The 13,863-nt window shown below is 44.2% G+C and overlaps 1 protein-coding gene across 1 annotated transcript; it reads left to right on the top strand.

Moving 5' to 3' along the window:
* The first annotated feature begins 206 nt into the window (after positions 1-206).
* On the top strand, positions 207-7,399 carry LOC136469186 (uncharacterized). The gene is made up of 3 exons (XM_066467483.1): positions 207-599; positions 703-2,198; positions 7,168-7,399. Exons 1-3 carry the CDS (start codon positions 207-209, stop codon positions 7,397-7,399), a joined length of 2,121 nt encoding a protein of 706 aa, XP_066323580.1.
* Positions 7,400-13,863: the final 6,464 nt, after the last annotated feature.

Genomic DNA, 13,863 nt, shown 5'->3' with positions numbered 1-13,863 from the left:
GGCACCACGCTGCCATCATCGCCGGCCGGCAGCAAGGTACAGTTTATATAATATAATTTAAAACACGCATTGCAAAATATATTGTTGCTACTGAAATATGTATACACAATTTTTCCCTCGAATTTTTCTACACAGGCGCCGGCCTTAGCTAGCTACTAGCATCTACTGTGCACAAACACAAAAGAGAGCGCACAACAGGGAGATATATGACGACTTTCTCAAGTGCCCTGCAATGGTGGGAGGAGTGGCAGCTGCGAGTCCTCGTCCTGGGCAGCCTCGGCGTTCAGTTCCACCTCGCGTTATTTGCCAGTTCTCGCAAGAAGCCTATCAGGGCCTTGTACAGATTGCTCATCTGGCTAGCGTACCTAGGCGGAGACGCTCTAACCATCTATGCCCTCGCCACGCTCTTCAATCGCCGGAAAAAGGCACAGCACGAGCCTCTGAACTGCAGCCGTGGGGTTGTATATGAGAGCCGTGACCTAGAGGTGTTATGGGCCCCTATCTTGCTGATACACCTCGGTGGACCGGTCAACATCTCTGCTTACAACATCGAAGACAACGAACTATGGAGGCGTCACATTCTAACTGCAGTGTCTCAGGTGAGAAAGACAACAAAGAGGATTCGTGATATTTTGCAAAATTACAACTCGTAGTTATGCTAAAGCTCCTGCAGCTCTAATTCAGTTGTGTGAAACTCCTCAGGTCGTCGTGGCCCTCTATGTGTTTTGCAAGTCATGGTCATCCTCTGCTGACAAGAGGTTACTAGCCGCAGCAATTCTGCTTTTTATCATTGGTATTTTCAAATGCTTCGACAAGCCATCGGCTCTCAAGAGGGCTAGCTTTAATAGTATAGTCACTACTTTTAATCCTGCCCCAAGGATAAAAACTGCCAAAAGAGAAGTTGAGCTTGAAGGGTACATACAAGAAGCACGGAGTTTTGTGCAACAGAACAAAAATCCTCCAGCACTGGATTCTGATAGCCGATCATCACTCAAGAAGCAACTCTCTGTGCCGGACAAATTATTTGTAGACTATGCATATGTCTATGATGACCGTCTCACTACCTTGAAATCCTTTTGGTTGCTGGACGAGAAAACCACTTACGACGCCATTTATGAAGGGCTCTCTAACACTTTTGATCTTATTTATAGCAAGGAAATCCAATTTCCTGATAGAAACAGAACCACGCCTGTCTGGGGCAATTTCTTTTCTGGCCTTATATTGCTCCCTAATCTCCTGTTGCCGATCGTGCCCATTTGCCTCTTCCACAGCAGCCACAAAAATGCTTATAGGGGAAGCGACATCAAGGTCACATTTATATTATTGTACATCACATACTTTTTGGAGATTTCGTCCTTTCTTACATGGGTATATTTTAAGGTGAAGTGGTCAGACGGGGTTGCCCAGCATAGCCTTATAGGATTCTTAGCTTGTAACAGAAGGCACGCAAGGCTAATGGGCATCGCAGAGTTCTTTCAGTGCAAAGGTTTGCTTGACACATATTTTGGCTTGATGTCCTATCACTCATCCAAAGACATTACAATGTTGGTTCATGAGCATGTTAAGGCTGGATGGATGAGTCATATAGCAGATATCGAGAGTTATTGGAGGTTCAGCGACAGCCGAGGCCAGTGGGCACTTGAGCGCAACGGCCGTGAAGAAATCCTTCTGGAGAGTATAGAGAAGCCATTCGATGAGAGCATCATTCTCTGGCATGTGGCCACGGATTTGTGCTTCTACAGCAGGGGCACATCTGGTAATTCTCAATGTGCCAGGATATGTAGACAAATCTCCAACTACTTGATGCATCTGCTGTTTGCTAATCCAGAGATGTTATTGCCTGGCAGCAGAAGGAATTTGTTCACAGTTGCTTATGATGAACTTGAGGCCGTCCTCCAAGGTGATGATGATCTATCACTGCTGGACGAAAGAGGACTTACACTAAAGATAATTAGCAAGGCAGAGTCTGCAGAAGGTTTTATTCAAGACTCATGGGTTCTAGCTCAAGAGTTGATGCGACTTGGTGATGACAACAAGATGTGGGAAGTAATCAAAGGTGTATGGATCGAGATGCTATGTTTTTGTGCTGGTAGATGCAGGGGTTACCTGCATGCCAAAAGCCTTGGCTCCGGTGGAGAGTTCCTAACTTACATATCACTCCTAATGTCGCATGCGGGGCTAGAGACATATGCAGAGAGGCAGCAGAGGGTTCAACTTCGGCTGCCGAAAGTGGCGAGGCAGCGCTTTGTGAGGGTAAACGCTATGAAAAGGAGAATACAAGAGGCTGATTGGAACATGATGGAAAGAGCTGCTGGTGCATCTGCCGAGGTCCAAGTTGTTATCTCCTAGAGTGACCAGTTTAATCATCCTTGTTGCCGAGGTCCAAGTTGTTATCTCCTAGAGGTCCATTTTCATACTTGTTTGTGCTATCCTGTTATGCTTGCCTGTTCCGCTGCACTGTTGCAAAAAATATATATCACATACTGTATATTGTTTGGAGTACAAGTGTGATCTTAATGTTGATGTTTCATTGTTACCATGGTCTCGGTTATTCGTATTGGATTAAATTTCCTGAAGAAAATTTTCCTCCAATGTATACATTGCCTGTGTCGAATTACGATGCTCGCTTTTTCAGCTGACCGCTGCTAGTGGTAGACGTAGAGAGTAGTACGCCCGTGTCTCGATCCTTCCTGACGTCGCTGTGAGAATGGAGACGTTCCCGCCTGAGAGGCAGCAGAAGCTACGGTGCAGCTTCTGACCCGTACAACTGTTCCATGAATGCCGTTCGTGTTTTGCTCTGCCCTGTGCTTCGTAACACATGACCTCCTGCGGTGTTGAAAGTTCCGGAAGAGCTGTTAGTGGTGGATGGATGATAGGATGCACTATGCCGTGTGAGATTCTGGTGTGTTAAACAATGCATTACCGTGTACCTTGTATGTGAAGTAACAGTCCAATACTTGATAATAAGGCCGGGAGATTTTACCAGTCCATCAACTCATGCCCTCGCACGAGGCGGCTTTTACCTGTGTACTCTTAAAAAGATGCCATACTCCTGCGTACCCCTCAAAAGTTGGTCGTCACCTATATGTCATCGCTCGAACTTTTCTTTTCCCTCACGCCATTCCGTCAGCATTTGCTCCTAACGGTGGGTAACGGCTCTGGAGAATGACTCAGTTGTCCTTGGGCTTGTATGGACGTCTGAACTTTTTCGTTTCCCATGTGCCATTGCCAGGCAAATTTGAGCTATGCATGTCTGCGTGGAGTGCCGGAGGTGGCGTGCCAGCGTGGGTCTGGCCTCTGGCGCTGGTGCGGTGCCTGCGTGGGAAGGAAGAGGAGGGACAGCGGATGGGGAGAGGGAGAAGAAAACGCCGCGGGGTTTAGTAGACGACAAGTGTCGTGACGGGCGCCAAGCTGACCAAGACCACAGTCCACACTCCACACCATAATTTGTAAGTACTGTACGTGTTAACGCTGTTGCTGTACATACATAACATGGCCCGGACGTCTTATTTTGCTGATTTAGTCGTAAGAGGGTTACCGGTTGCGGCTTGATCTTTGCTGGCGAAATGTGCTGTTATTAGATTGCAAAATGGCACCGATCGTGTGACTCCGATGCCTCTGATCTTGCACTGCTACAAGTACATACTACTCCGTAGTAATACTAGTGTAGTCACTTAAGTATACATTGTCGTGTCTATGTTTTTTTTTTTTTGCATATTCATCTACAAATTCATGCAAAAACAACTATTATATCTAGCTTTGCGATTTTATGCTCATTATGTACACATTTCGTTCAGTGTCACTAGCAAGTTTGCCCGCGTAATTCGTAAACAGTGTAGATATCTAGCTTTTTTCACAAATTTGTTTTTTTACTTGTGAATGTTTTTTAAATAGTATTGTTGGTTTTTATTATAATTTTTCTCTCTCCATCTACCTCCACTATATCCGTCAGATCAATTCCTTGACTATCTACTCTGCTCTTCTTCTTCTTCTTCTTTTCCCACTTCTATGATTCTATCTCATCGCCGTGCTTTGTTTCAAAAAAAAAACTCATCGCCGTGCATTTTTTTTTACTAATGCTAAATTAAGGTGACCTAGTTTTCTCAATAATTAACTGGTTTCTGTAGCATAGTCATTTCAGTCTGTCTCGTTTGGGCTAGTGGTTTCTGTAATCGATCTCGATTCTCTGAAACAGAGGATTGTGATCGTCTACTTTGGGCTGATCCATAGCTTCTTCTTTTTCTCTTTTGCTTTTCTACTTCTACTTACCGAACTACTGTATTTCCATTATCTAGTAATGGAAATGGGAAATGCCTCAGGTCAAAAAGGAAAACCCTAAAGCCTGCAGATCGGCGAATTTAGTATATGCATCTCGTGACGAGGTACACGTACATCGACCAATCGCTACGGCGTTGTGTTGCACGCCCTCTCAAACACACACTCACTAAGTCACTGGAGTAATGCAACTCGAGTCAGTTCATTTTAAATTCAAGTAAATTATCTAAAAAAATGTCAATATTTATAATATTATAAATAAGTAGCACTAGATTCTTCGTGCAATATTTACACCTATTTGATGTAATAAATATCAATAGAATCAAACTATAGATCCCGATGCGGCGTCTCCCGCCGACCCCGTGCGCGTGCGTGCGTAGGTACGTGCGGACGAATACGATCCATCGATCGAGGTGGAGGCCAGCCACACCAAACGTGTCAACAGTAGTGTGGTTTGGGGTCTTGCGTGGGGTGAGAATTTGAGCGGGCTGTCTGGCTGGCAGCTGGCTTGGACAGTGGTTCACTGACAGGGCTTATTCTTTTGCTCCAGGGATGCAGGGCTAACTAGCTATCTTCTTGGATCATGTGGATCAAGGCAAGGCTCGTTGATGAGAGAGTTGAAATGATAGCAGTGCAAATACAACACCATTTTTCTCCGATAGTTAAAAGAAACCGTGCAGGACCGTAGGAGTAGGTCACGGTTGGACAGTATCAGTATAGTTTGGCCGGGCTCCCGCGGGCTCCGGCTCCTCCACTGTGGCCGGGTGTTGGCCGCCCAGCAGCCGACAATGCCTACAGGGGCCGGAGCCGCGGAGCCAGAAAAACGAGCTTCTCCGGCTCCAGTTGTGTCAGTGAGAGAGGAAAGGAGGAGAGAGAAAAATAGCTCCGATGAACAGTAATGGCACAGGGGAAACTAAAATTGGCCTGGCAATGGCACAGGAGAAACGAAAAAGTTCAGACGCCCATACAAGCCCAAGGGCAACTGAGTCATTCTCCAGAGCCGTTACCCACCGTTAGGAGCAAATGCCGACGGAATGGCGTGAGGGAAAAGAAAAGTTCGAGCGAGGGCATGTAGGTGACGACCAACTTTTGAGGGATACACAGGAGTGTGTCATCTTTTTTAAGGGTACACAGGTAAAAGCCTCTCGCACGAGCTAGAACTATAAAAGATATATTTGTCTAAAAAGTTTATAAGAGATATACTATTTAATGCATCTGACTAATAAAGAAGTATTTATAATATATATTATACTAGTTCATCAATCCATGCTCTGGCACGGGTTAGAATCTTAGGAGACACTAATAACTAATAAAAATTACTTATATTAAATGTTTTTCTCTTCACTAATGTTCTAAAATAATAGCTATAATAGATAGTCTATAGTCTATACTCAGTTTTCATAATCTATCAATTATTGATTTTTATGTATTTTTCATCCATATCCATCAGTTTTTTTTACATAGCCCCTCTATTTGTCTCCAATATACATTTAGCTGAACCATTTGTTTAAACTATGATGGCTTTAGCTATAGTCTATATTTTGATGACATGAACCTAAGTTTTGATTCTTTTTCCCAAATTTTGAGGTTATTAATTGCTTAGATACCACAACTATTATTTACAATGGTGAATATAGTCTACCCATTTGATGGCAAAATGTTTTAGGTTTTTGTAAGAATTTTAGGATCTATCTTTTTTCTTTCTAGAGGTTTCATGAGTAATAATTTCTAGGATTAATATTTTTTCTAGCAAGATATGTATTTAAACATAAACTTAAAGTATATAAACTTTTATTTCATCACTTTATGTGATGTCATAAAAAACTATATTTTAACTTTCAGCTTTTGATCTAGTTGTTGTAATGTTTTATACATGTGTTAATTTGAAACTCCAATGCTTATTGTATGGTTTATTCAAAATTTCATTTTTTATTTTATTAAAATAATATTCTGGGTCTTAAGCTACCTTTTTAATTCTTACAATGGCATAAATAGTTGTTTCTAGCATGCAGCATGGCACTCGAGATGTTGAATTTATTATATTGTTTTATTAAATGAATAATGCTTGAAATTAAATTACTAATATTCATATGGTATAATGTTTCAATCAAATTGTTTAAACTTTTTTCAAGATAACGACTTACAAAAATTTATTACCATGAGTATTAATATAACTTAAAGTGAATTGAAAGTGTCATTACTATGTGGTTTGCTAAGGATATTTTTCCATGATTGATAAACTTATCAAATAAATATTTATCCTAATATATACATGTTTCCTTGGTCTACGTAGTGGAACATAAGTGTGTGCATAGTTTTAACTTAATAATGATAGAATTGTGTATTCCAATTAGCTTTGTGCATACATTGTACTTATAGATGTTGAATTATTTTTCATAGTAGCTTATATTAGCATTTACATGTAGATTTGAGAGATTTTTGTTAATTTTTATAATGGGTTATTTGAGAGATTTTTGCTAATTTTTATAATGGTTGAGATGGATAATTTAGGTACAAAATATATAGGTGTATATTACATTATATTATTATAAGAAACGTGACGCCTAAGAGAGGGGGTGAATTAGGCAACTTAAAAATCTACTTCTAACAGTGGCCTTGCAAAAGAGGATTTGCACTAAAGATAATTAACAAGGCAGAGTTACCAGAAGGTTTCATTCAGGACTCATGGATTCTAGCTCAAGAGTTGATGCGATTTGGTGATGACAACAAGATGTGGGAAGTAATCAAAGATGTATGGATCGAGATGCTCTGCTTTTCTGCTGGTAGATGCAGGGGTTACCTGCATGCCAAATGCCTTGGATCTGGTGGGCAGTTCCTCTCCTACATATCACTCCTAATGTCGCACGCAGGACTGGAGACGTATGCAGAGAGGCAACAGAGGGTGCAGCTACGGCTTCCCAAAGAGGAGAGAGTGAAAATTGCAGAAGAAGCTGCAAACAAGCAAGCTACTCCTGTGAGGGAAGAAGAGAATGCTACCACTCCATTGGCTTCTCAAGTCGATGGGCAACTAGTAAAACAACAAGAAGATGCTGCCTCTACATCGGCTTCAAGAGTCGAATGCGTTGCCCCCGCCCCTGTGATCAATGTTGTTGTCTCACCATAAGAGCAAACAGCAATGTGATGTCTCTTCTGTTTGTATATTCCTGTCAGACACGCTGACTGCAGCGTGCATGTAACATTCCATTCCATGTCTGGTCATTTTGTTTCAGATCTCAATAGTTGAGTTTGCAGTTTGAGCAGTCCAATGCTTCAGCCTTTCTTGATTTGAGTCGGTTGTTAGTAATTCTTGTCTAAGTTTGTTCTTTTGAATATGAGATGGCGAGTTTTAAGTGATCTTTTGGATGTTTGACTGAGCAATCGACTCATAACATAATCGATAATCCAACTGAAACTTGCACATCTATGATCTATTTGACATCCACGAACACGTGGATTTGTTGGTGCCTTTCAACCTCTGCCCCAGTTTCTCAACCCTGTGAGCTGCTGGTAAATAATGGACCAAGAAAAAAATGTTTCGACAAAATAAATGGGAAAGAACGATCCTGCCATCCCTTATTTGCCGCCTCAACTCCCCTTTTCCCGTGACCGTGAGGAGGTTGTGCGCTAAGGCTGGCATCGTGGTACGTGCTTGGAGCTAAGGCTGGCATCGTGGTACGTGCTCGGAGCGCGGGGCGGCGCGGCGGGCAGGTAGCGCAGCGAGCGGGCAGTGCGCCGCGGCTGGCCAGTGACGCAGTGGACCAGCGGCGCGGCGGGCCGGCAACACGGCGCGGTGCAGCGAGTGGTCAGCGCGGCGTGTGGCAGGCCAGCGACGCGGCCGACCACCGGCGCGGCAGTGGAGGCAGCTCGCTGCCGAGCGGGCCGCGGGCACCGTGCCACTCAAGGTGGAGGCGAGGGTGCCCGTGCACCTGCTGGTTGGGAAGGTGCTGCGGACGCGTACCGTCGACGTCATGGCCCAGTGCGAGGTGGTTGGGAACGTGCTGCGGTTTGCGAAGAAGGAATCTTTTTTTTTAGGATGCAGGGGTTGATGTCATTACTAATTCGGTGCACAGACTGCTCCATCTGTTGCATACTCCTGTGATTACTAATTTGTATCACGTCACGCACGCAAAAATATATTACATTTTGATATTTAAACAAAATATATGTGATGTTATTTGTATAAAATATGTCCACAATAAATCTGTACATAAAAAATCCTATTGATTATTGGGTCATTTATGGCAAGGTCATTTGTCTCATTTCAGCCTTCACTTAACAACGTTAAGTCTCCTTCATGGAATAGGGGCAAGGGGAAGCTTCAGATTGCGAAAACAGGGACAAATCTGCAAAGTTAAAAAAAAAAGGGGACAAGGTGTAGTTGGAGTTGAAAACAAGGGCAGTAATGCAATTGGCCCTTGAAATATTGGCATTGGAGAAATATCCTACTCCTGGATCTGAACGGCACTACCGGAAACCTCAAATTTGCCGAGTGTTTTTATGTTTGCCGAGTGCATTTCCTCGGGCACTCGGCAAACAAATTCTTTACCGAGTGTTATCCTAAAACACTCGGCAAAAAAAAACACTCGGCAAAGAGGGGAGTTTGCCGAGTGTCAAACAAAAAACACTCGACAAATAGGGTGTTTACCGAGTGTCACAAAAAAACACTCGGCAAAAATGGAGGTTTGCCGAGTGTCAAAAACAACACTCGGCAAAGCAAAAAAATGTAGAAAAAAATTCCACGCGCGCCCCTAAATTCCCGCCCCTCCCCTCCCTAGCCCCACTCCTCCCACACCCGCTCCTCCCCTCCCCAGCCCCCCGCACCTGCCCCCCTCCTCTCGCACCCTCCCCTCCCCTCCTCCCGCACCCGCCCCTCCCACCCTCCCCTTCTTCTTCCCCGCCGATCCGGCCCTTCCCCTCCCTCCCCTTCTTCTTTCCCGCCGATCCGGCCCCTCCCCTCCCTCCCCATCTTCTTCCCCGCCGGATCCGGCCCCCGGCCCCTCCCCTCCCTCTCCTTCTTCTTCCCCGCCGGCGGCCAGCCCCTCCCCTCCCCTCCTCCCTTCTTCCCCGCCGGATCCGGCTCCTCCCTTCTTCCCCGGCGAGATCCGGCAGCCGGTGCCGCCCCCCCTCCCTCCCTCCCCCAACGGCGAGATCCAGGGAGGGGGCCCGGCGGCGGCGCACCCCAGGCGGCGCGGCCCAGGGGCGAGCTGTAGTCCCCCTGGCCGAGAGCGGCGGCGTGGTGGTTGGGGGCGTGGTGGCGGAGGCGGATGCGGCGTGGTGCATCATTGCCTGATCGAAGTGAAATTGCCATGCCGCATGAGGCTGGAGGTGAGAGCCATTAAATTTTACTAGGGTGCACTTGCAGTCAAATGATGATAACATTTTAAAAATACACAAGATTTTAGATTGTATCTTGTTTAGACATGGATTGAATGTCAAATGCAGCCTGCAGCCAATTTGTTTTTAAGCCACACCACAAGTTTGTTTCTAATTTGTTGTGGGATGAAGCTAATCTGCACACTGGATAGTACTAGCCCTTCTTTGTTGCTAATTTGTTTTAGGTGTGGTTCCATTTTCGAATTGAACTAGGTTGCTGAAAACTGAGCACTGAATTCTTTATCTCTGTTCTAATTATTAAGCTGGCAGCAGGATCAAAAAGTTTAGTTTATCTTTGATGGTCATGTGCCTAGTGCAGCTGAACGGATAAAATTGCTGGTGGTCTGAAATTAACACCCCTTTAGTCCTGTGTTTTGACTAAGGCAATGGTCTTGATCAGTCCTTAGGACTGATAGCTACGGCCAATGGATATGACTGCTATTTTTTTGCTCTATAAGCATGGAGTATTAGCTTTGTGATTGAGTTTGCCATGTGATTCAGCCTATCAGGCCTCTTGTCTCTGGCAACGCACCAAGAGATTGGAGCCAGTAGTGGCTCTGAGGCTCTCCATGGCCAGCTGATGCCGCTGTTGGTCTAGGGGAAGTGGACGGATATTTTGGCCATGAAGCTTCTGTGAGTTATGTTTGTTTGCTCATTTACCTACTACTGAGAGGCATGGTAATGTTGAAACTAATATGTATATCAGTATATGCTTTATTATCCCTACTGGTAAAGAATGCATGATTAACAATTTAATTTAATATACTTTCGAAGCATTGTTATTGATGAATTGTATGACCCTTTTGCATTCCTCGTTACCTTTATTAGACTAGCTTCCATGGTTCCTTTCTTTGAACCACTAAGAACTGAGATTAAATTGTGGATTACTCTTTCTTCTTTCTTCTGTCCTGATCCCTAAACATTATACTAAAAAAACCCATAGGTGCAAAATAATCGTTGCTGTATGAAACTTGGGGCTGTACACTTGCACTAACAAGTCGTGGTAATGTTGTTTGGGCCCTTGTTGGAACCAGTATGGTCCCTCATGTGTAGTTAGTATTCCATGCTTTCATTCTTTGTTTATTCTATATAAGTATTATTCTGCATGCTGCATGCGGATAAGCATGGTTTAATCTCTCTAGAGTTATTCGAGTTTCTTCTTGGTTCCTGTCTATATCAACCATTCTATTTTTGCACAGTATATTTTGGCAATTAGTTTCTCAGAAGTTGAAGGACTTGTCAAATCCTAATTTGCTGAAGCAAAAATATAGCATGTTCCTATATATCATAGTTTACTGTGTCATTGATAAAATTATGTAGATTGGAGTTAGTTTCAAAACAGATACTGGCTCCGAATTTTACATGCTCTGATTCTAGCTAGACTGAAGGCGCCTAATGAGCTCCTTTTTTACATATATACAGATACTAGCAAAAATAGGATTTAGATAGTCGGTGGCTCTAATAAGAACTTAGGTGGTGGCTCTAATAAGAAATTAGATGTTGTTTGGTTCCACACAGGGACAAAGGTAACACTCCTTAGAGCTCTTCTTATCTGTGAATGCAACTGTGCTTATCTGAATGCAACTTGGTTTTGGCGCCTATCGATTCTTACTAGTATATGCAGCTTCTTGTTCAGACTCAAATTTTCTGGAAGGGCAAAAAGCAAAGCAGTCGCAGTCTAAACTGTGTAGTCATCTTTATTTGTATTGATTTGCTTTTACATTAACTCTGTTAATTTTTTTACATTAACTCTGTTAATTAAGCAGACTATGGGACTGCCCAGGCAAACAACTAAGCACACATCAGCTTACATTTTGCAGAAGATGTAATGCGCAAACAAGAAATTCTTGCAGCAGTGAAGAAGCTAGTTTCACGAAGAATGGAGTAGAAGACATGTCTACTGGGGTGCTGATGGTTTTATCTTCACTATTTTGGTAGCATAGTTTTTGAATTTTTTCTGGATGTTGATTCTTGTGAACTTGTACCTGTCATTAGTCTCTTAAATTTGTCATCTTCATTTCTATGTCCATATGGTTATTATGAGAATTATGTTGCCAGGAGCATGATGTGCATGCAGATATGGTGTACGAGTGTTTTGTATGGCGGCTATTAAACTGAAATATGCTGAGAAAAAAATTATTTTTTCTTTGGAAAATAGGTTTGCTGAGTGTAATTCCCAAAAACACTCGGCCAACAATAATGGTATGCCGAGAAAAAAATATTTTTTTCTTTGGAAAATAGGTTTGTCGGATGTAATTCCCAAAAACACTCGGCAAATAATAATCCTTTGCTGAGTGTATTTTTTAAAAACACTCGGCAAACCACTTTTTTTTTTGCCGAGTGTTAAATTTGACACTCGACAAACATTTGCCGAGTGCGCGATAAAAAACACTTGGCAAATAGCTATTTGCCGACACTGTAGATGTCGTGTGTTGTTTGCCGAGTGTTACAATGTTTTTTGGTCTTTACTGAGTGCCTGTGGCACACGGCAAAGTCACTGTTTCCGATAGTGCGGCCGCTAGGAAATTAAACAATTGAGTTCCAGAATTCCATTTTATATTAGTGAATCCAACCCTACTCAGATAACTCCCCGATACAATAATATGAGCAGCTATTTCTTCCAGGCAAATATCTATGAAAATATTATCATGGACTGCATCCCATATTGCTTTGTCCTTTTCCATCTACAATTGTATGCATGCATGTTAAATAAGCAATAAAAAATGAGCAATAAATCAGTAAAAGGATTACTGGGTCCAGTTGTTCCTGAATCCATCGATAGGAAGTCAGACGATTGACAGGAAAGGCTCATATTAAACATAACAAAAAAATTACATCTCTTCTGTGCTACTGTTTGCAAATTGATAAAAGTAATCACATCTCGCATTGAATTGAATTGAACTAATAAAACAAGCATGTGGGCGAGATCTATAACAAACCACATAATGCTATAGTGCTACCAAACTGAAGATTGACATAGTGCAAATTGATTTCTGTAAACCCCAATGATCCACGGACATGGAAAACTACACATACGTGGAGAGGGATTAGAGTATAGTGCAAATTGATTTTTTGTAAACTCCAATGATCCACGGACATGGAAAACTGCACATACATGGAGGGGGATTAGAGTACAGAAGAAAGAACAAACCTTCAATGAACGGGTGTAGGCCTTGGTACACTGGACCCCCATTGCTATGCGCCAAGGTTGATGAAGCAATTGACGGCGGAGGGAGAGAGATCTGGGAGGGGGAAGTGGTGGCCTGCGGACTTCGGGTTGCGCCCGAGCAACGCTTACGCTGCCGAGCGGTTGGAGTAGAGGACGTCGTTGTCGGGCGCGAGCGTGATGGCATCGCCGAAGTGCTGAGCAGCCTCCTCGAAGCGGCCGGCTGCGAACGCCGCGTTGCCCTTCACCTTCGCCTCGTCCGCAATCGCGGCGGTGGCTGGTGCTGATTGGCGTGCGATCCGGCTCCAGACATCGACACCCGGCTGCGAACGCCGCGTTGCACTTCACCTTCACCTCGCCCGCAATCGCGGCGGTGGCTGGTGCTGATTGGCGGGCTCCAGACATCGACACCGCCGTCTTCCTCATTGGCGTGACCGCGGGGTAGCACTCGTGGGGCAACCCCGGCGGCACTGGACAGGGTGGATGCGGATGGGCGCGGGGCTGCGGGGTGGATAGTGGTCGAGGGAACAGAGGCGCGCGTGGATTGCGAAGGGAAGTGGGTGGACCGACGGTTGCCATCTCTAAGGGCTAGGGCGGAGGAGGCGGCGGCGCGGAAACTGCACACCGGCGCCGATCCATTTGGATTGAGGGAAGTTGTGGAGGCGGGCGGGTATACAACGGGAACGGTAAAAAAACACGAAGGAGGAGTCGTCCGCAACGTGAAACACGCATGTTTCGTAGGTTCCTGCCGTCCTTCTCCGATGGGCACCAATCTAAGGTGTTTAGGAAATTTTTACACTGACGATAGATTTTCAATTCCTTCGCTCCATGATATCATTCTCCATGATATCATTCCGACGTCATGCACAATTTGTTGCCGTTTTCCTTTACAAAATCAAATCCAGAAATACAATAAAAATACACCAATACATACCTCTTTACTCATGGACTTGGTCCACGGTGGACCGCACACACATCCCTCCACCGGTCCACGGTCCGCAGACTCAGTCCAAAGCATAGTGCACGTGCACTTTGCGTTCTAACCCCTT

This window comes from Miscanthus floridulus, chromosome 8 (assembly GCF_019320115.1).
Source record: "Miscanthus floridulus cultivar M001 chromosome 8, ASM1932011v1, whole genome shotgun sequence".
Lineage (NCBI taxonomy): Eukaryota > Viridiplantae > Streptophyta > Magnoliopsida > Poales > Poaceae > Miscanthus > Miscanthus floridulus.
Note: the sequence above shows the minus strand (reverse complement) of the source record. Positions and strands in the feature narration are given on the sequence as shown.

What these genes read in the sequence shown, in the direction of transcription:
- LOC136469186 (XM_066467483.1), top strand. Translation starts at nt 207, where the DNA reads ATGACGACTTTCTCAAGTGCCCTGCAATGGTGGGAGGAGTGGCAGCTG. An exon ending in TTCTAACTGCAGTGTCTCAG is followed by an intron (nt 600 to 702) that starts GTGAGAAAGACA and finishes GAAACTCCTCAG; the next exon opens with GTCGTCGTGGCCCTCTATGT. An exon ending in CTAGAGACATATGCAGAGAG is followed by an intron (nt 2,199 to 7,167) that starts GCAGCAGAGGGT and finishes GTATGCAGAGAG; the next exon opens with GCAACAGAGGGTGCAGCTAC.